Here is a 21828-nt window from a genome sequence, read left to right as displayed (position 1 = left end):
TTGTTGGCAGTCAATCAGTCCACAGGATAATCCAGGTGCATCTTTAACTCTACAATCTCAAAAACACAAGCAAATAAATTGTTGTTTGTATTATTTATTTCTAATGAGGAAATAGAACAAACATAGGACTGTCACAAACATAATCCGCGATTGGATCCAGGATAAAATCAGAAACTAACGATGTATAAAGTACTGCTACTGTAGCCTGGAACTCCAGATTCCAGACTCACCGCTGTTCCAGCTATAGAGTCTGGCGACTGTTCTGCGGATCAAATTCCCAGGGCGGCGCAAGCCACAGCAAACAGACAGCAGAGTGGACCAATCAGCGATGGGCAGACGTGACGTTGGTAAAGCGACAAGAAACTCTAGCGCGAGGACGTAAACATATGAGGACAGCGGAGAACTGTGAAGTTTATTTAACATGGCTAGTACAAGACTGGTCGTTTTAGCGACTCAATGCGTTTTTGGTCATTTAAAACTGAATTTACTGCAGATAGGAACATATTCTGGGCTCTCCCGTTCGCCATCTGTGTTGTTGTGGAGACGACTTCCGACACGCAAGAGTGACGTTGCTTGTTAAGAACAAGTCACGCAAACGAATCTGATTGCACGGACGATTACATTCAGGCTCAAGAGGCCAATAAGGAGCTGGGTTCTAGACTAGCTGGAACACCGGTCAGTCTGGAGTTCCAGGCTACAGTTACCTTATAATATTCTATCTGCAAAACATCCTAGTTAGTATCATAGTTTCTGTAAATTACTTTTCATTTTGTGTGAATGTATTATTTTCTGAATTGTTTGCCCAAACAAACTGTCACGAATCGTGGACGAGCAGGCAGGCTAGGACAAGGGAGTGGACGCAGGGAAAACTCAAACCATGACACACACACACACACACACACACACACAAAAACTTTGTCCATAAAGGTATAATATCGAGTGTATTAAACCACAAAAAATATCATTTAATAACTGTCAGTCAAAGTCCAAGGCCACTGACAATGCTTCTACTTTTTCTCTGCTTAGTAAAAAGGCCAAACGTGTGCATGGCCTAGACCTGTGACAATTCTTCATTACTATAATACAACAATACTTCATCATATGTGAGACGAGCACAGTCGGGCTATTAAGGAATGTTTGTTTGAATACACTTTATAAAAAATACAACGCAAATAAATGTGTAATTTAATGTTTAATGATAAGGGTGTAACATATTTATGTCACACTGCTGTTTCCATAGTTGTGCACTCCCTGTGGGTGTGACATGAACTCTCTGTGGGTGTGGCATGACAGTAAAAAGACATCAAAGGGAGGATTCGTGTGCACATATTATGAGAAGCACACTGAATAAGGGCCTTCTCCCATGTGAAGATAAAGAAGTGTTGTTCCATTCAAGTCTTGGCCTTAAATGCACTTAGATAAAGGAATTACATAACAAAGGGAAGAATATATTTAAAGATAAAATATTTATTTACAATATGTACAGTTGCATTTCTTTGTGCCACAGCGAGCTCTGAGTCAGAGGAGTCTTAAGAAACTTTAATGTAAATGCTTTTATTGAGAAGCTAAAATAGAATTGATATTGTTTTTGAACAGTGTTATTTTCGTCAACGATGATGATAACGAAAATATTTGAACGAACGCTTTTTTCATGACAATGACGAGACAATAACGAACTAAAAACGTGTTTTGGGAGACTAAAACATAACAAGGTGAATGCCAGTTTTTGTCTGACTAGATGAGTACGAGATGAAAATGCGCACATGTCAAATGTTCACAATGTGTGACATTAATGTGCAGTTAGTTTGCATCATGGCAGTGTCCCCCCCCCCCCCCCCCCCCCCAACTCACTAGTGTCCTCAGACTCCAGGCACACGTGGTAGGATTTCTTTTCTTATCTTGGCAATAAGCAAAGTTACTTTAGGCTTTAAAGGTCTGTGCTGAGTGATTATCACACACTAAATGTAACTCATAGCGTTAGCATAGCATTCACGTTGTGTTAGCATTAGACTAATGCTAACGGCGAGCGTCCTTTTGAACTCTCAGACTTTTTTTTTTTTACATACAGTTCATGGCGTCCAAGGTGGGTATAATTAATTGAAAAATAATGTACTGTTTTCCTGCTGAGTGTCTATTACCACAAAGTTTGCTTTGTCCTTGTAGACGATACGATGTTTGCTCGTCTGTCAATATTCATTCAAAATAGTTGGAATATGGAAACCTTTATTTATTTATTTATTTATTTTTGGAGTAAAAAAAAAAAATTTTAAAGGCGAAAACATTTTTAGTAAAGGTAAACCAAAATCAGACGAAATTGGTCTTGGGTTTTTGTTAACAAAAACGAAAGACAAACACATTTTGTGGTGAGTAACATATAACTAAAATACAATTAAGACTAATAAGCATTATCGTCCAACAGACTAAGACTAAGAGGAAAATTAGAAGGCCTGCCAAATACAGTTTTTGAAGTAGCTTCATTCAACAAAAAATCTCCACTCTCAGTTGTTTTTTTTAACTACTTTGTAAGCTTCTCCAGATATCAAGTCATAAAAAAATGAAGCTGAACACACTCCTGTTCTTTCCATTACAAGTAAGGTCAATCCAGTCATCAGGCACCACTCATAACACTGTGCTTCCTACTTTATACGCTTACCTACCTATAAATTATGACTTATTTACATGGTGGTGGGTTTTCTCCTTGTAATTTAACCGAACACAAAAACATTCAGGAGTCAAGGTAGAAACTATGTTAATACATTGGAAAATTCTAGAACACACATTTTAAAGAAAGGAAATACATTTGATCTTTTTCATGTCCTCCTTTCTGACAACAAGGTCCTGTATTGGACCTCATTGAAACACGTGAAACTAATGAAGTTTATTGTTAGACTATATGACTCAATGACTAATGTACCATGCACTGACCTCACAGTCTAAATTTACATTGTGACCAGTGTAGCTACAGAAGTGTTGGAAAGTTTGGCCCACACACTCACTCCAAGACCACCTATACGCCTGCAGTTGGTGATTCCTCAAGCAACTTAAGGGCTCGGGTGGCTGCTGTCACCGGACCTTCCGGGCATGATGACATGGTTCAGCTGTCATCCTGGTTCAATATGGAGAGTTAGTGCTCTTGCTGGCTGGCCAAATCGTCTAAGATTCAGATAACCTCAGCTGCCAACAGCACCCATGCTGGCAAGAGAGGAGGAGTTATATATAGAGAGGAACTTGTTTATCTTCTGTGACTCTTGAGAAGTTGTGAGGGATGCTCCCTAGATATGTTTAAAGGTCATCCAACTTTAACTCTTTTTCTTTCTTCGGGCCAAAAACGTCATCTCCTTTTAATGTCAGGTTACCAGTATACCGTTTATTGTTTCCAACTGCTTCTGGAAAGGATTGCTGTGTTTTAGTAGAACTGACTAGGCTGTGGGAGTGAATGAGGGAGGGGTGAAGAGAACAAGAGTGCGAGAGAGTAAGAGTGGGAAGTTACAGTGCTCCATTATTACTTTCTTCTTTCCCTCCCTGATATGACCAAGTTAGAGGGAAAGAATCATGGGAACTGCTCTCAGCACTGCTCAATAGCCATTACCAGCACAGGACATCTCAAGTGGATATACATTTTCAGGACCACCAAGTAAACGTTGACAACAACACAGCAGGTAACTGTATTCCCATTTTTATCAGTACATAAAACTAACAGTTTTATGTTTTTATAATCAAGCGAACACTTGACTTTTCGGTACGAATGAACAATGTTTCTTTTCAATGGATTAATTCATTCAATGTAACTTAGATTTTTCATAAATTATTCATCCATGACTGAAATACATTGTTCTTCATGCTATGAACGTTTTGCCATTGTCACAGTAAATGACAAGTGGTTTTGAATAAAATATCTTGATGAATGACATTTTATTGTACTGCATGAATGTGACCATTTAGTTCTTGTTTGCATGTGGGCAGAAACCCACCACACAACGAAGGGTGATGGCACAATGAGTCATGAGCATTAAGTCATACTGTATAGGGGGACCATGGACATTCACTGGAGTATTTGCCAAAATCATTCAAAATCGTTTTACTAGTGTTAAACACTGTTAACTAAACCTTGAAGACATACACAGTCTTATTACTTTCCTCCCGTTATTCTACTTCTCGTTCCGATAGACAAAGAAAAAATACCAGTTTCCTTGATTGACAGACTAAAAACACTCACACACCCCTTGTAAGCATATTGCATAAAGGATGACACATTTCATCCAGCATAAGTGTTGTAATAGTGTTAAAATAAATTCAATTTCATCTGCATGAGGTCATCAGCCAGTAGGAAGGGACACATGGCAGCAGTCGCTACTTTCTATCCAGTTGTCAACACACACACTGTCACAGTATACCAGAAAGAAAGCCTGAAACATGTCTCACTATCACTATTGGATGCCAACAGAAGTGTGGTTTTCATTGCCCTCAAAGATTCCTTTTGTAAAGTGTCCAGAACCTGTGCATAATCTTAGGGGCAAAACATATGGGAGGGGATGTCGCTTGCGTTCAATACATTCTGTATGGATCAAGCGTGACGAGATTTTCTCGATGTCACTCTAGTTCCGTAGAAAATGTATTGAACGCGAGCGACGTCCCCTCCCGTGTGTTTTACCCCTTACTAATTTCTTACTCTCATCCTGCGGCCTACTACACTCCTTAGCTGATGTGGTATTGATGCCACAAAGAGAACCAGTGGCAATTTATTGCTCACTAATGTTATTGTATGGTCATTAAAGCTCATTCAGAGTGCATTCTGGCTTGACAAAGTGCTGAATGTGCAACCAAATGGGCAATTAAAAGATGCATTTGTGAATGTAGTGAGATTATTGGCTAGTACGTAAATAATTCAGAGTGACTGTTCATATTTCTAATATTTAAATTTTGATTAAGATTTAACTCCAAGTGTGTGTCAATGCTGTAGTCCCCCCAAAAATGGTTTAGTGATGCACTCTTCCAATTTTCATGCAGACATTTGGGGTTCATTTCCCATTAAGGTGCAGTCCAAATGTGAATGTGAATGTTTGTCTGCGTCCCTGATTGAGTGAACACCAGTATAAAGTCTGCTTCTCGCCTGATGTCAATTCGATGAGGAACCAACACCCTGCAAAAGTGAAGTACATGAGCTTTGTAGGTGAAAATCATCAATAATGCTTAACATGGACACACAATAAGTACCATCCTAAGCATAACCAATCGGTGGGGTTGCTATATTGATGTTAAGATCATCTGATGATTGCAGGAACAATAGATGAAAATTCAGCCAATCGTGTTACTTTCAGATTGCTTTGGAAAGCAGAAGTCAAAGTGAATCAGAATAGCTTTTATTGTCATCATACAAATGCACAACAAGATTGGGGGAACTGATCCTTTACAGTGCAAAGGTAATAAGTTAAAAAAGAGGCTTAAAAGTATCCAAAATAGAAGGCTTAAAAATACACAAAATATATACAAAATCGGATGATTGTGCACAGCACGATTGAGGTTGAGTGTGGGATTCGAAGTATTAGATATTATGTATTGTATTGCGCATGGAATTATTAGATAAGAATAATAGATAAATGAATAGATAAAAAATATATCTACGTGTTTATATGTAAGTGTCCAGGTAATGCAGCAGCAGTGATATGATATTGCATCTTTCATTACAGTTGTGCCCGGGTGCATTTTAGATCCAAGTTCAGGTTGGTGATGGCTCTTGGGAAGAAGATGTTAATTGTCTGGTTATCCTTGCTTTACAGAAAAACAGGTGTAAGATAAGATACTCTGAAATTGTAAAGCTGAAAAATAAATAAACAAAAATAAAAAAGACCAACCATTACTGAAGGTTCCAAAAGCGAACATGGCAGGGTGAAGAAGGCCATCAAGCTACCATTTCTGACTGACATTCACACACCATATGTTTAGCATCATTAAGTGCTTGTGGTGTATGGTTATTAGCTTGCTAACATTCAGTACACCAAATTATAAATATATAATAATATATAATATAATTATATAAACGCTCAGAGAAAATAAACACTCCTAAAAACACTCGTAAGAATGTGTTGTGCTCTTTAAACACGCTTACCTGCACTATTACAACGCTATTTCTGTAAATGATGCAAGTGCTTACGTGTGTAATGCAATTGGCATTACACACAGTACTATATTATTGTATTATTTAATTATTTAATCATTCAAGCCATTCCCTTTATTTTCCTTTCATTGCATTTAAATATTGGCGTCACTCTGGGTACACAAGGTTACATTGATACGTACTGTAATTGTCTCGTGTATTGGCCTTGAGCACCTTAAGGCCACATATCTGATTATAACTAAGGACAGTGTTCACTGACACAAATTCAATGTGCTTCAAAAGGCCTTAATATGGAACATTACAGATACTGTTGATTTATTGTGTCACACTGCAACACTGCGTACCTAGACAAAAGGCATGTACAACTGTACCGTGATTTTCGGACTATAAGCCGCTACTTTTTTCCTTCATTTTGAATCCTGCGGCTTATAGTCCAGTGCGGCTTATTTTTTTATTTATTTGGTTTAATAGGTAACACATTGTTTGACAGCGTTATCAAGACCGTCATAGGTATGACATGACTCTTATCATGGGCATTTCTGAATGCTTATGACCAGTGTTGTTAATCTTACTGAAAAAAAGTAATTAATTATAGTTACAAATTACTTCTCACAAAAAGTAATTGCGTTAGTAACTCAATTACCTGAATGTAAGAGTAATTAGTTACTTGGCAAAGTAATTGGTGATAATTACTTTTTTTTTTTCCCCTCAAAAAAAAACAACAACAAAAAAAAAACATTGGCCACACTATGTGAAGTTTTTTGTGAAGGTTTTTGGTACAATTGGCCCGAGCCCAATTCTTTACCCGAATTTACCCTTTACCCTGAATCAACTGTTGAAAGTTGTTAAAATTGCTCCCATTATTGCATTTGTTCCCTTCTCTCTACTTTCGACATATGAAAGTTTTAAAACTGTTTCATCATTTAAAGATAGATTCAAGTCAAGATTTTGCCGATTTAGAAGTATTTTAGATAAAAAGTTACTTAGGTTCGCTAGGAAGGTTCTCTACAACAGAGCCGTCCTAAAAAGTCTACTGCTTTAAGATGGCGGCTGTCTACTAACGCATTTAGTGCCATGCAGTGTTGTTAATTTTACTTTAAAAAAGTAATTAATTACAGTTACAAATTACTTCTCCCAAAAAGTAATTGCGTTAGTAACTCAGTTACCTGAATGTAAGAGTAATTAGTTACTTGGCAAAGTAACTAGTGATATATATATATTTTTTTTTTCTCAAAAAAAAAAAAAAAAAAAAAAAAAAAAAAAACACAGGTCACACAATGTGAAGCTTAAAGGGTTTGGGGGACAATTGGCCCTAACCCAATTCTTTACCCTCCGCTTAACTAGACACAAGGGTATTGCGATAACTAGCTAGTAACCTTTGCTATGTGTGGAAGTCATTTAAAGTTGTGAATCAATCGTTAAAGTTGTTAAAATTTCTCCCGTTATTGCATTAGTTCCCTTCTGTCTACTTTAAACATGTGTAAGTTTTAAAACTGTTTCATCATTTAAAGATAGATTTAAGTTAAGATTTTGCCGTTTTAGGAGCATTTTAGATTAAAAAAAAATTACTTAGGTTCGCTAGGAAGGATCTCTACATCAGGGCCTTCCTGAGAGGTCTACTGCTTTAAGATGGCGGCTGTTTACAAACGCATGTAGTCCTTAAAAGATGTTGGCAATGCAGCAGTGTCTATCTTTTGCATCTAGTTCTATAATATGATATCTACCGTGTCATGTGGGCGTAGTTTGTCGGCTATGGCTGCAGTCAGGTATTATTGGAGCCACCTAGCATCGCGGTTGCAACGGCGTCTTCCCCACTCCTGCTCAGCTCTCGTCCCCGTGAGTCCGTTTCTCTCAGACTTTTTTTTTATTCAACCAACTTAGTAACGCATAGTAACGCACGCCTTTCCCGCCTCAGTAACGGTAACGGCGTTGCCAAGATGAGAAAAGTAATTAATTAGATTACTCATTACTGAAAAAAATAACGCCGTTAGTAACGCCGTTATATTGTAACGCCGTTATTAACAACACTGCTTATGACAGATGTCATTAAGTGTCATCTGGCAAATTATGTCACTAACTCAGTGCTTCTCATTTATTTTCTGTTACGCCCCCCCCAAGGAAGACATAAATGTTTCGCGCCCCCCCCCCCCAAACTCTCTGCCGCCACTGTAAATAGTGTCATTTGTCTATAATATTGCTATTATAAATACACCTCTGCCTAACATTGTGTCCTTTTTTTCTATTAAAGAAAAAAAAGTAACATATGTAGATCAACTTATAATAAAGTATACCATTATTAACATTGTTTTGTTTGTAACAGAAAAGACTTAACGCGCATCAATTTGCCTGAATTAAAAAAAAAAAAAAAAAAAAGTCACATCCAAACTGTAAAAATACACTCAAGGTGCATTTTTGACCATTTGATACTGAAAAATAAAATGTTATAAAATCAGTGAATAATAACAAATTGAAATTGATTAGAAGGGACAATATGCCAAAAAAATTGACCTAAAAAACAAAACTGAATAGAAGAAAAAAAAGTGTCTTTGGAAAGAAGGTCAGTTTTTATTTTCGCTGCCACATTTGCAATGGTGTGGGGTTAGTTTGCACTGAGCATGCCAACAGTGCTTGCTGGGTTACTGATATAACTGATATAACACTGACAAAGCGGGATGATTGTTGGCAATATTCGGCACGTTTTCGCTCAAAAACAATCAAGCGGATAATCAATGAGATTGGGGTCTAATGTCTTTAAGTAGCGTCTTAATTAATTTGGCTTCCGGCTGTCCGCTCTAATTATTTTTAGACAGAGTAAACAGTGGTCTTTCCTTATCTAACACTGTATTAAAAGTCAAAGCTAAAAGGCAAACGGGCCGAAAAAAGTGCATTCTCGGCGGCCGAGGGAGAACCGTAGGTGAGGTCGGTCGTCGTGACAATCCCAAGCCGAAAATGACACTTCTCGGGCGGACATGTAAGAACCGGAGAAGACAGTGGGTCGCTGCGTGAGTCCGGTCGGAAAATGGCTTTCGAAAACGGCGCGCGCCGCTCAGTTCTGCATCTCTTTTCTGTGTGCTCTTGCTTAGTTAAAAAATACTGCGCGCACTCTGAAAATGAGAGCGCCACTGCCACCCACTGAGTGGATGTGCAAGCACACTTTATTCTAGTACGGCAAAAAAAAAAAAAAAAAAGCATGTTCCCCGAGGTCACATGCGCCACCCCTGGCATCGCTCTGCGCCCCCCCCCCCCCCCCCCCCCACTATTTGAGAAGTACTGCACTAACTCCATTTGTGTCCAGCTTGGATCTTTTACATGCATTCAAAAGTGAGATAATTTGCCGGATAACACTAAATGACATCTGTTATAAGCATTCATTAATGCTCATACAGTGTCATTCCATAATTATGATTGTCTAATGGTGCCATTACCATTACTAGCAATTAATGAAACAACTGGAACAGTAACTGAAGAAATAATTAGCACAGAACATGAATTTTGATTGTTATTTACATCTGTAGCGCTGCAATGCATCCTAGGAGGTATGTTGGACAACAACTGTGTGGACAGCAGGTGGCAGCAGAGGTTCACTGTCTCCCCAAGGGAGCAGTGATGGCCAAATGAAGCTTCTTGAAGCAATGAAGCTTTGCAGCCAATTGGTTTAATGCTTCATGGTGGTTCATTTGGTCTTATTACAGTCGCATGATGCCGCTGTCAAAAAAAGTTTTACCGGTTAGTATTTTTTGGTGTAAATATCCCATAATACAGTGAGGACAGCTGTGGCTTATAGTCCAATGCGGCTTATCTTTAAACAAATGTCGTTTTTATGTCAAATTTGGTGGGTGGCGGCTTATAGTCAGGTGCATAGTGCGAAAATTCCGGTATATAGTAAACTGCCATCTGTGAACTACAGCTGTTTCAAATGATGGTAAGGAGTCTCCGTGTTGTTTTTTTTTAAACAAAACGAATGATTTTTTGATAACATAAATCCCTTGGGATGTGGAAAAGTATCAGTGTCAGGAGTGGATAATTGTATGTTGTGAATATTACGAAAAAACTGTCAGTATTATGAGCATTTAGTCTTTGAGTCTGGTGGACCTCAACAACAGCTGTCACTGACACATGCACAGCTCTTGGACACGTAACAGCCTCTGCAGTCAAATTCCAAAAATTCAGTTTAGACACATTTGGTTGTTTCAAAGATCTCTGGTACTTATGAGTCACTTGGTTTAAAAAAGGTTCTCAGACTCCATGGTAACTTAAAATCTTATCTACATAATTTGATCCTGTATGGCAAGGCGGCAAAGCGTGCTGTCTATAAACATCGGATTAGCTCACTAATTGGTGTCTAACATATAATAATGTCAGAGGGGTTTCAGGTTCAATAACTGGCAGGTTCCACAACTCTGAAAGCAAAATGATAACAGGTTACAGTTACACCCTTACATCTGTCTGAAAAAGGCAACATGTGCTGAATGAAGTCCAACAGCCAACAAATTAAATTGAAAGTCCGTTACCTTATAAGGTCGTTATGTCAATCTAGTCAAATCTCTGAATTAACACAAGTTACCAATACAATCAAGTAAATATATTTTACCCCTCCGTGAGATAAACTGTAAAATGACATACAATTTTATTTGTTTACTTTTTTTTTTTTTTTTAAGTTTGAAGTTCTGAACTTTTACATTTTGAAGCACAGACCTTTATAATGATTTAAGTAGGTTATTCTAACACTTGCCCTGCGACTGGCTAGCAACCAGTTCAGCGTATACCCTTCCTCCTACCCGTTGTTAGCTGGGATACGCTCCAGCACCCCCATGACTCTCATGAGGATAAGCGGTTCAGAAGATGATTGATTGATTCAAATAATTAAAAGTGACGTTTGTGGACTTCTTCATTTGATAGAATAGAGTTGAGTCTCTGGAGTGACTAGCCACCAAAGAGTTAAATCAATTAATTACCATTACCATCAGTGACATTTATTTGTAGTCTGGACTCAAAAGGATACATCGATGCTGTGGAGGTAGTTTCAGAGTCTCCTATAACACCACAAAATGTGGTTCATTGCAATACATTCACTTGAGGGGTCAGAAAGATATAAATATTTTAAAAAAGTGATTACCGGTAGTTTGGAAACACTATATTGTCAACCTTTGCCTCTTGTCATATATGGCTATTAGGTGATACAGTGGGGCAAATAAGTATTTAGTCAACCACCAATTGTGCAAGTTCTCCTACTTGAAAAGATTAGAGACGCCTGTAATTTTCAACATGGGTAAACCTCAACCATGAGAGACAGAATGTGGAAAAAAAAAAAATCACATTGTTTGATTTTTAAAGAATATTTCAAAAATTACAGTGGAAAATAAGTATTTGGTAACCTACAAACAAGGAAGATTTCTGGCTGTCAAAGAGGTCTAACTTCTTCTAACGAGGTCTAACGAGGCTTCGCTCGTTACCTGTATTAATGGCACCTGTTTTTATCGGTATAAAAGACACCTGTCCACAATCTCAGTCAGTCACACTCCAAACTCCACTACGGCCAAGACCAAAGAGCTGTCGAAGCACACCAGAGACAAAATTGTAGACCTGCACCAGGCTGGGAAGACCGAATCTGCAATAGGTAAAACGCTTGGTGTAAAGAAATCAACTCTGGGAGCAATTATTAGAAAATGGAAGACATACAAGACCACTGATAATCTCCCTCGATCTGGGGCTCCATGCAAGATCTCACCCCGTGGTGTCAAAATGATAACAAGAACAGTGAGCTAAAATCCCAGAACCACACGGGGGCGCCTAGTGAATGACCTACAGAGAGCTGGGCTGAGATTATGAGTGAAAATCTCCTTCCAACAGCAAGGGCATTGAAGATTAGATGTGGCTGGGTCTTTCAGCATGACAATAATCCCAAACACACAGCCAGGGCCATAAAGGAGTGGCTTTGTAAGAAGCATTTCAAGGTCCTGGAGTGGCCTAGCCAGTCTCCAGATCTCAATCCCATAGAAAATCTGTGGAGGGAGTTGAAAGTCCGTGTTGCCAAACAACAGCCCCAAAACATCACTACTCTAGAGGAGATCTGCATGGAGGAATGGGCCAAAATACCAGCAACAGTGTATGAAAAGCTTGTGAGGAGTTACAGAAAGTTACTTTTGGTATTGAACAAATACTTGTTTTCCACCATGATTTGCAAATAAATTCTTTAAAAATCAAACAATGTGATTTTCTGTTTTTTTTTCACATTCTGTCTCTCATGGTTGAGGTTTACCCATGTTGACAATTACAGGCCTCTATAATATTTTCAAGTGGGAGAACTTGCAACTGAGATCAAGGGTTCAATCCCGGGCTTCGGCCTTCCTGTGTGGAGTTTGCATGTTCTCCCCGTGCCTGCGTGGGTTTCCTCCGGGGACTCCGGTTTCCTCCCACATCCCAAAAACATGCATGGTAGGCTGATTGAACACTCTAAATTGTCCGTAGGTATGAGTGTGTGCGTGAATGGTTGTATGTCTCCCTGTGCCCTGTGATTGGCTGGCAACCAGTTCAGGGTGTCCCCTGCCTACTGCCCATAGTTCGCTGGGATAGGCTCCAGCACCTCCGTGACCCTCGTGAGGAAGAAGCGGCATGGAAAATGAATGAAAAAAAAAGAACTTGCACAATTAGTGGTTGACTAAATACTTATTTGCCCCACTGTATATACAATACATAATGTCCCTTCACAAGAGTATACCTAATTTTTGTAATTATTGTTCACTTGCAGAACCCAAAAGACACATGAAACAAAACGTATGGAGCATAATTTTGAGAGACTGCATCTCATGGCCATCTCCATGTCACAAAAATAACTATGTTTTACAGCAATTAACTGAGATTTGAAAAAAATAATAAATCCGTGCAGTACTAATTCTGGCATTTTGGAATTGACACTCCAGACAAATGACAGGCTTACTTAAAGGTCTGCTTCATCGATTAAGTTTTCTTGCTGTACCAATTTTTCAAGACACTACTGACTCTGAACTCTTAACTGTGCGCACAGTGGGCTGATATTGTTTGTGATTGTTTTGTGAAGACTAGAATCAGCGCTCTCAAAAGTTCAGGCTGAGTTCCTGTCAGATGCATCATTCAACTTCATAATAGTGAACCCATGCATTCCGTCCATATGCTTAACAACCAGACTCATTAACGTTGTCAAAAGTGAATGCAACATACATCATGTTTGTGTTCTCAGTCACATGCTTACCAATAATACGGTTGAACTGAAGTAACTTTGACATACATGACATCATGCAACAATTTCTCAGTGATATTTTGGTATTTTAGAAAATGCTGCTGAAACTTGATATTTTGTGTGATTTATAGACGTATGAATTACATTTGCAACTTGAACAGCTGCCATAGAAAATCTTAATTTTCCGAGAAAACAAGTTACGCAAAATACGACCCCGAGGTCACCGGTCGTCTAGACTTGAATGTGATGTCCATCAAAATGCTAGAGAAATACTGGTGCTTTGTACCCCTGCAGGAGAATATTCTAGCCCCATTTTTGTGAACAGGCGCCTTGATTTGAAATGCTGACTCATAACCACGAGTAGAGATTCAAATATCTATTTAAAAAATCATGGCTGTTTTTCTTCTTTCATGTCATAAAGTAATGGGCTCCACTAGCGTACTAAGTTTTATAGGGATCAGTTAATGTAGCAAGTTGGCATACACTACCAAATTTCTTTCCTTATTTAGTCACAAGAAGTATAAGATGTAACATGAAAAAAATTGACAACAATATTCGAGTATTAATATCATACAGTTGTATTTTTTCACAAAAGCTTTAAAAGGTTATGCAATTAAGTTAGTTTATTATTAAAAAAAAAAAAAAAAAAAACTTGAACACAAGTAAAAAATAATGGGGTTGCACATGTACTTAAAGGGTAATATTGAAGTAGTTTTTAGTTTTTGGACAAATCTAAATCTTTGCATCAGATATTTTATCAAAATGTATGTAGATACACAAATGTGATTTAAAAAATCCATATTCACCATGTATAGTTAATATTTGAAGTCAATCTATTTTAGTAACTGTGTATCTAAAACAAATGGTAAAATATAACATGGTATTTTTTTAAAGTCAAAATACCCAAAGAAATTTAAGATACCACACTATTTTCCAACAACAAACAAAAGGGTTTAAAGTGGACAACAGTGTTTCTATTTCACAAATAGTAGTAATACGTCTAGAATTAAATACAGTAATCATTTTTATTATGGGTCTAATTGAGGCCAATCTGTCACAATGGTATATGCTCTTCAAACAATATACTAGACTTAAAAATGTACGGTGTACATAGTTCATCATCATTTTAAATTATCATCGTTTAAAACCTCAACATAATCATTTTAGAATCTCCATCAGGTCATGTTAAAATGTGGCGTAATGTGGGAAATTATATGTTTTTCAGTCAGTGAAAACACCAAACCCCTGCTTGGCAGCAGCACGTTTCTGGTCGGCAATCCAAAAAAAAAAAAAAAAAAAAAAAAAAAAAAAAAAATCAGGCTCTGAGGATTGATGCGAATACATGCCTAGAATATACCTACCAAATTTCATTGTGATCGTTCCACAAATAAAGGAGGAGTAGCAATTTTAGTTAGTGTCATGACACATCCCCAAGAAGAAGAAGAACAAGAAGACCAAAGTAAGCGAGTCCCCCTCTTCTGGACTGTCTAAAAATGTAAACCAAGTTTAGAACAAAGATTAAAGTCATGTAGCAACCATTGGTGGTATCCACCCAGTGACCATGGACATACTATAGCTCTTTTTTCTTCTTCTTTGGAATGAGGCGCCCATTCTATAAATACTTGCATGTATATAAGTTTACGTGACAGCTGTACTTGCCATGACTTACATTTGGGCTCCCATTTTAAATTTAGGCTTTGTTTGTGGCCTCTCTGGCTCTGTCACAAGACATTACACCGCGACATGTTGGATGCTGAAAAATCAGTAACGTAGTGAATGTGTGGAGTGTTCAAACTGGTCACCAAAGATCTTTGAATGAAGCATGACTGTATGACAGCTCTTTTTTACTCTCCATATGGCAACTGGGAGTGCTGCACGCCAGACTGAAATGCAGGGCATGTGACTTTGGAATGCCCATTTGTTGCTCAGGAGAATTCAATACAGTCTAGGCTTCAATGGCAAAGCAAGATGGATCTAACAGGAAGGGCATTGAAATGATGACAAATACTTGTCATTGTTGGCCATCCCAGACAAAGACTTGTCAAATGCAACAAGAATTATCAGAGTGAACCTTTCAATATGACTAACAAATAATATATATATATATATATATATATATATATATATATATATATATATATATATATATATATATATATATATATATATGTATACATTTTGAAATGCATGGAATGTGAAGGAATCAAAAAGTGTTGGCCTCACAAACCAACCAGATATGCAGAGATCACATTTCCTGACAAATAAATAAATGACCTAAATTCCAATGTTGTTCCCGAGGAATCTATGTAAAAAATGATAAATGATTATTATGTATGGATTAAAAATTGAAGCTTAGCATGCAGCATAAAGTAAATCAAATACATGACATTAAAAACATGAATTGATTGAGCCATCAGGAAAGCTGTCATGCCTCAATCAAATTTTTTAAGGCTACTTGGGTGAGCCTTAGAAATCTTGTGTATGGACTGCTCGTGACATAGGTATGTAGTACAGCATTCCCAATTGCGGAGTCGCAATCGCATTTGCAACTATTCATATTTGCACTGCATTTCGGAACACTTGTTTAGAAAGACTGTTCTGTCTAATGACTTTCTCTTGGGCTTATTTGCAGATGATGTTAGGTCAGAAGATTACAAACAATCCTGTCTCAAGGACAAATGGAGATTAGACATTCTCATAAACTCCCACTCCCACTTTGATAAACCACAGTATGTGTTTGAACAATGAACAAACGCACTGTACAAGTGAGTCACATTATTCCAGGCCTTTTCCACCTGTGCTCAAGTCGTGACGGTTACAATGAACGCGTATCACAAGATGCCTCTTACATGATTAACTCACTAATTGTCATTGACAGTGATCGACATCATCATGTTGGATCTCTGCCAGCCAATCCCAGTCAATGTGCCGTCAATGGCAACCAATGAGTTAATTGCGGAAAATTAGGGTTGGAAGAAAGGTTAAGTATTTTGATTTGATTAGAATGTCAGATAAGGATTTGAAAATTGTGGCGCAAGGCACCGGTCAGGAGTTTTTGAAAATGTCTTTCAATGCAACACATTGCAGCATAGCATATCAGCAAAAATTAGCAACACATGACATCAAGCTGTACACTGTCTACACTTTAAAAAACACACAACTTCACATTCCTCTATTATTTGCCATAAACCCTTCAAGTAATATACAATGTTATCATTGGTGTAAAAATCATTACTTTAACCATTCACCACAACAAACATTATTTCATACATCAAGACTCACAAATACCATATTGGCCCGAATATAAGACTGTGTTTTTTGCATTGAAATAAGACTGAAAAACAGGGGGTCGTCTTATATTCACGGTGTAGACATTATACCCATTCACGACGCTAGATGGCGCCAGATATCATCGAAGCGATGTTCTGTCATGACAGATCTCAGCTACTCTCCCTATTCACGACGCTAGAGGGCGTCAGATATCATTGAAGCGATATTCTGTCATGACAAATCTCAGCTACTCTCAAGTTTAACCAGTTTGCATGCATTTATTGCAATATTTTTCCTTATTCAGATTTGCTTCAAGACTACAGATACCGTTAGACTTCACTTTGATGGTTAATGCAGTTATTGCAATTTTGCTGTTTTATCACAATAGATTGGTTTATTTACATTTCAAAAACCAGAAGCTATTCATTTACGAATGTGAATGCACTTTAGTTTACATATTTAAATGTTCAGATATTAAGATTTGAATGAGGCAAAATAATATGCTTTTTCTCTCAAATATATTGCTATAATCATTTGTTGCAGGTGTACTGTAATTATTTTCTGTATAAAAATTAATTTGGTGTTCAAAAAGTCTATTTTCAAACTTGAGTCTTGAAAAAGAGGGGGTCGTCTTATAATCAGGGCCGTCTTATATTCGGGCCAATACGGTATGCCCAAGCCAGAATTCTGCATTATATTACTGATGGGTTCAGACTTATCGCAAGATATTACCATTATTTTGGCACACTTATCTGCAATAACAAGCTTGTCAAGAACTGCAGAAGTATACTGTATGAAGACAAAAGTCATTGTCAAACTACTAGTTTCTGGATATTAATATATTCAAGATATTAACTACGGTAACACAACCAACATTGGCTCCCACTCTAGTCCTTTCCATCTATTCCTAAATGTAGTGTGTGATGCGTAAAGGTTTTCCAAACTTCTTATTCTTAATCAAGTGGGGTGATATACGTTTTTCTGTCCTTGGTCCAGGTGGAAAATGAGAACTAAAAGCAGTGAGCCGACCAATGGGGTGCTGGGAATGCCACAAGGTGACCGTGACATCAGCCAAGAGCAAGATGTGTCTGTTGCTGTGAAAAACATGAAGGCCAAAGCTCACCAGAAGGAAGGAGAAGATAATACTGAGGTGACATTCAACAAAAAGAAGGCAGTGATGGAATCTAATGCAGGAGAAAAAGGTGGTGCTGTCATGAACCTGTCCAGAAAGGATCTGCTCACACTGCTGGGGATTATGGAAGGAGAGATTCAGGTGAGTTTGCAAGGATGTTTTCAACACAGCTTTCAAGCCTGGAAGGAAAAAAATCATTGACAAAATTATTCAGAGAGGTTATGTTATTATTTATTTGTAAACACTAACTTTTGTATACATGCAGAGGAGCACACTGTTCGTTCAATTATGCACCACAGCGCTGAATCAAATTGATCGGGCATACCTTAAAGTGCTTGTGACACGAAAAAGCATGTTTATTTCATAATACACGCGGTATTTTATGCTCCTGAATGATATGGACCGCTTGGATGTGTGTGGAAGCGATCGCTATATTTATTTAGTTTTTTGAATCCCGCGCCAGGAAAATGAGTGACTTCCGGCTTCGGTCTCGCATTGAGGAGGAGGGCGCTGTGACGTGTACGGTAGAAGACGTCCTCTTCACGCTACAGTGTACTGTTGTGTATGAGGACGAAGGATTCAGCTGATTTTGCGGATTAATACTTTTATTTTTTGCATCACGCCAGCCAAACGGCTGCAGAAAAATCATTCTGTATGCGGGAGAGGCGTATGCGCCTTTTTGGAGTTTCAAAAGGTTCCCATTCACCTTGGATATTTACTGTGGGACCATTGGACTTACAAGGAAGTGAGTAAACATCTTGTTTTGTATTATGTCAAATACGAATACAGTGATTACAAAGTAAACACTATAAAATTCCTTTAAATAAAGGACTACTTACGTTTGATCATTGATAGGCATGTAAAAAGCTATCCTCACGCTCATTAGCAGTTAGCTGTTAGCACGTTAGCTACACAACAATTCCAGCCACCCTCCTCCAGGGAACGAACTGTAAATTGCTCTCCGCCGGGCGGTTTGCCGATCCGCAAAGAAACTCGACAACCGGGTCGTCATGTCAAATAATCCAGGCTAGTTATGTGTGATTTTCCACTTCGAAGACTTTGAAACATCCCTCGGTTCGGGTTAGCATGTCGGCTAGCTGTCACTCCTTCTGGTCTGTTTACATTCTCCGAAGCCGGGGAGGGGAAATGACATATGTGCGATTTAGGTGTCATAAAATATCGTTTGGCAGGTGTGACAGTAAAGGTAAAGTCGACTGTTTTGACCATTATGGAGTAATTTTGCCATGTCGTCTTGAATAAATGGATTTTTATTATTTTATATTCCATTTAGCACAAGTTATTTGTCATGACCATGCCATTTATTTAGCAATTGGGGAAAGTACTTGGGTAAAAAGAATATCCTGTAAAAATATTGAAGTAAAGAGACAGAAACAATGACATTTTGCCGCTCTCTTCGTCGCGTTTTCCTCATTGTGAATAGTTCCCCCTCGACGGGCTGACTGGTCCTTCTCAAGCCATTTATATAGCTATTGGGGAAAAGTACTTGGATAAAAAGAATATCCTGTAAAAATATTGAAGTAAAGAGACAGAAACAATGACATTTTGCCGCTCTCTTCGTCGCGTTTTCCTCATTGTGAATAGTTCCCCCTCGACGGGCTGACTGGTCCTTCTCAAGCCATTTATATAGCTATTGGGGAAAATACTTGGATAAAAAGAATATCCTGTAAAAATATTGGGAGTAGAGAGACTGAAACAATGACATTTTGCAGCTCTCTTCGTCTCGTTTTCCTCGTTCTGAACACTTCCCCCTCAATGGGCTGAATAGTAAAACCGATGAGCCTAGTCTACCGCTGACGTCATCCACCTGTTGGGGACGCTAAAGCCCTATAATTGTAGGCGTGGCTAACCGGCAGATTAAAAGACTAATTTCTCGTCATCTGCGCTTTGCTAAATTGTTGTATATGGTCGAATCGTCTCAAAATATGATTCTAATTCACATAATAATGCCATTTAAGACTTTTTTTCTGGTGTCGTATGCTCTTTAATGTAGTCTACGATTAAAGAGGAGCTACAGCACCCCCTTATGGTTGAGGATGACTCTACCTACTAAACATTCTTGCCAGGTTATTACCAATGAAAGACAAATTAATGCCAATTGATACGACATTGATGCCTAAAGTATTTCGATCGTTTACAGCATACCTGCTTGATGATTAGAGTGTTTTACTATGATGATAAACAACGTGATATGGTGATAAATAGACTTAACAGAACGTGACCATGAATCCCCTCCAAAATAGATTTGGGAAATAATCAAAACTAGTGCAAAACAAACCCAAAAGCCAAGTGAATCCAGTCATTTGTGACCCCCCCCCCCCAAAAAACAAAAAAAACAAAACAAAACATGGAACTACAAGTTAAGACCATTTGATATGATAATTTCCCAGTTATATTTTTGTGCACTTCAAACCTCATTATGCTGTGTTAATTCTTGCATATATCTGTGTGACTACAGGCAAGAGAAGATTTTATCGGCATGCTCAAGTCCAAAGAAACTCCCCAGGTGACTATTGTACCAGCAGACAGCTGTGCATCAGGTAGCTCAGCCTTCCAGGCGCTACAGAGGGACAGCCTCATCACAGGCACACCACCACACACCCACAGTATGTCCCAAAAGCCGATGATTGAGGTCAGACACGGCAATCTTTTGGAACACATGATTATCATGTCTCCTAAAATTGACACAGCTTACGCATTGTACTTGGTGCTGTTTTGCAGCTGGAGCGCCTGCAGGAGAAGCACATGGAGACATACAGGCGGATGCTGGGTCAGCTGCTGCTCGCTGAAAAGTGCCACCGTCGTACTGTCCATGAGCTGGACAGCGAAAAGCGCAAACATGTCGATTACATGAACAAGAGTGACGACTTCACCAATCTCCTAGAGCAAGAGAGAGAAAGGTGAGGAATTTAAGAAGCATTGGGTGCATTTTTCAGTGTTTCTTTTTTGGAATTGTAATACATTACTTTACTTCACATTTATAATTCACTTTTTAAAGTTTACCATTTCAAATTTACTTTCTGATGGGACAAATATTAACCAAAAGGAGGTGTTTCTCATTTTTTTTGGTTGACACATTTAGCTACATGAGAGAGGGAGTTGGAGGTGAGTTAAGTGGAAACTTTAGATGTTCAGTGTGTCTGGTTCTTCACCAAAGGAGATTAGGGTTTATAGCAATACAGAGACATAATCCAGAGTCCATGACATCACTTCTGAAATGATGTCATCCTAGTGACCTTTCCCATTTTATCATGGGGGAGAAGAGACTGCAGGTGGGAAGAGTGCTGGAGAAACAGAGGAAGGGGTACCACACACCATGGATGTTCCATCATGTGGATATGAAGAGCTTTATATATATGAAATAAGATGTTTATGAATGTACTGTACTCATAGATAAATGAGAATACCGATAATTGGCAATTGCTCTTCTGAATGAGTAATTTGACGGACAATGGCTGACTCTGATTATGGAATATTTTTTTCCACAAAGAGATAATGAAAATGTTAACCAATTATAACACATTAAACGTTTTGAGTAGAATTTTACAATTTTATAATCTGCCTATGACCACTGCAAATTGCAATTAAGAAAAGTGTAAAAATTATCAGGCTGAATGAAGTGTAAGTCTCCTCGTATAAAGACTTAATGCATAGACAATTTTACCTACAATATTGTTGTTGTGAAAAGTACAAAATAACAACATGTAAAAATAAATAAACATACATGCTTAACTTGGATGCCAAATGACGTACAATGTGATTAACAAGCAGAGTTTTCTACTTTTGCTTAGTTGAGTTGCCTTCCTTCAGCAGACAGTAAATACAGCTAACTTGCCTGAGAGTTATACATTTTTATTTCATCATTACTGGTGGTCCATAAGGATGTGCATCACCTTTCTACAATGATTTCCATTTGCACTTCTATAATTATTATTGGTGTTAAACAGGGGTGAAAGTGGGCCAGAACAGTCAGGAACGCAGTTCCGGTATAAGATTCAGGCCCGGAACGCAGTTCCGGCATAAGATTCAGGGCCGGGATGCTGTTCCAGTACATGATGCTTTGATTCCGAAAATATG

The 21828-nt window shown here is 38.2% G+C and overlaps 1 protein-coding gene across 1 annotated transcript in view; it reads left to right on the top strand.

The window, feature by feature from the left end:
- The first annotated feature begins 3323 nt into the window (after nucleotides 1–3323).
- The window catches only part of LOC130930773 (filamin-A-interacting protein 1-like), a 35560-nt gene continuing 17055 nt past the window's right edge, over nucleotides 3324–21828 (top strand). The window contains exons 1-4 of the mRNA XM_057858874.1: nucleotides 3324–3659; nucleotides 17598–17874; nucleotides 20210–20383; nucleotides 20473–20651. Of these exons, the coding sequence (XP_057714857.1) occupies nucleotides 17605–17874; nucleotides 20210–20383; nucleotides 20473–20651 (623 nt within the window). The 5' untranslated portion in view covers nucleotides 3324–3659; nucleotides 17598–17604. The remainder of the gene's footprint in view (nucleotides 3660–17597; nucleotides 17875–20209; nucleotides 20384–20472; nucleotides 20652–21828) is intronic.

The sequence above is a fragment of the Corythoichthys intestinalis genome, chromosome 15 (assembly GCF_030265065.1).
Source record: "Corythoichthys intestinalis isolate RoL2023-P3 chromosome 15, ASM3026506v1, whole genome shotgun sequence".
In the NCBI taxonomy this organism is placed as follows: domain Eukaryota; kingdom Metazoa; phylum Chordata; class Actinopteri; order Syngnathiformes; family Syngnathidae; genus Corythoichthys; species Corythoichthys intestinalis.
This window is presented reverse-complemented; position numbering and strand designations above follow the sequence as displayed.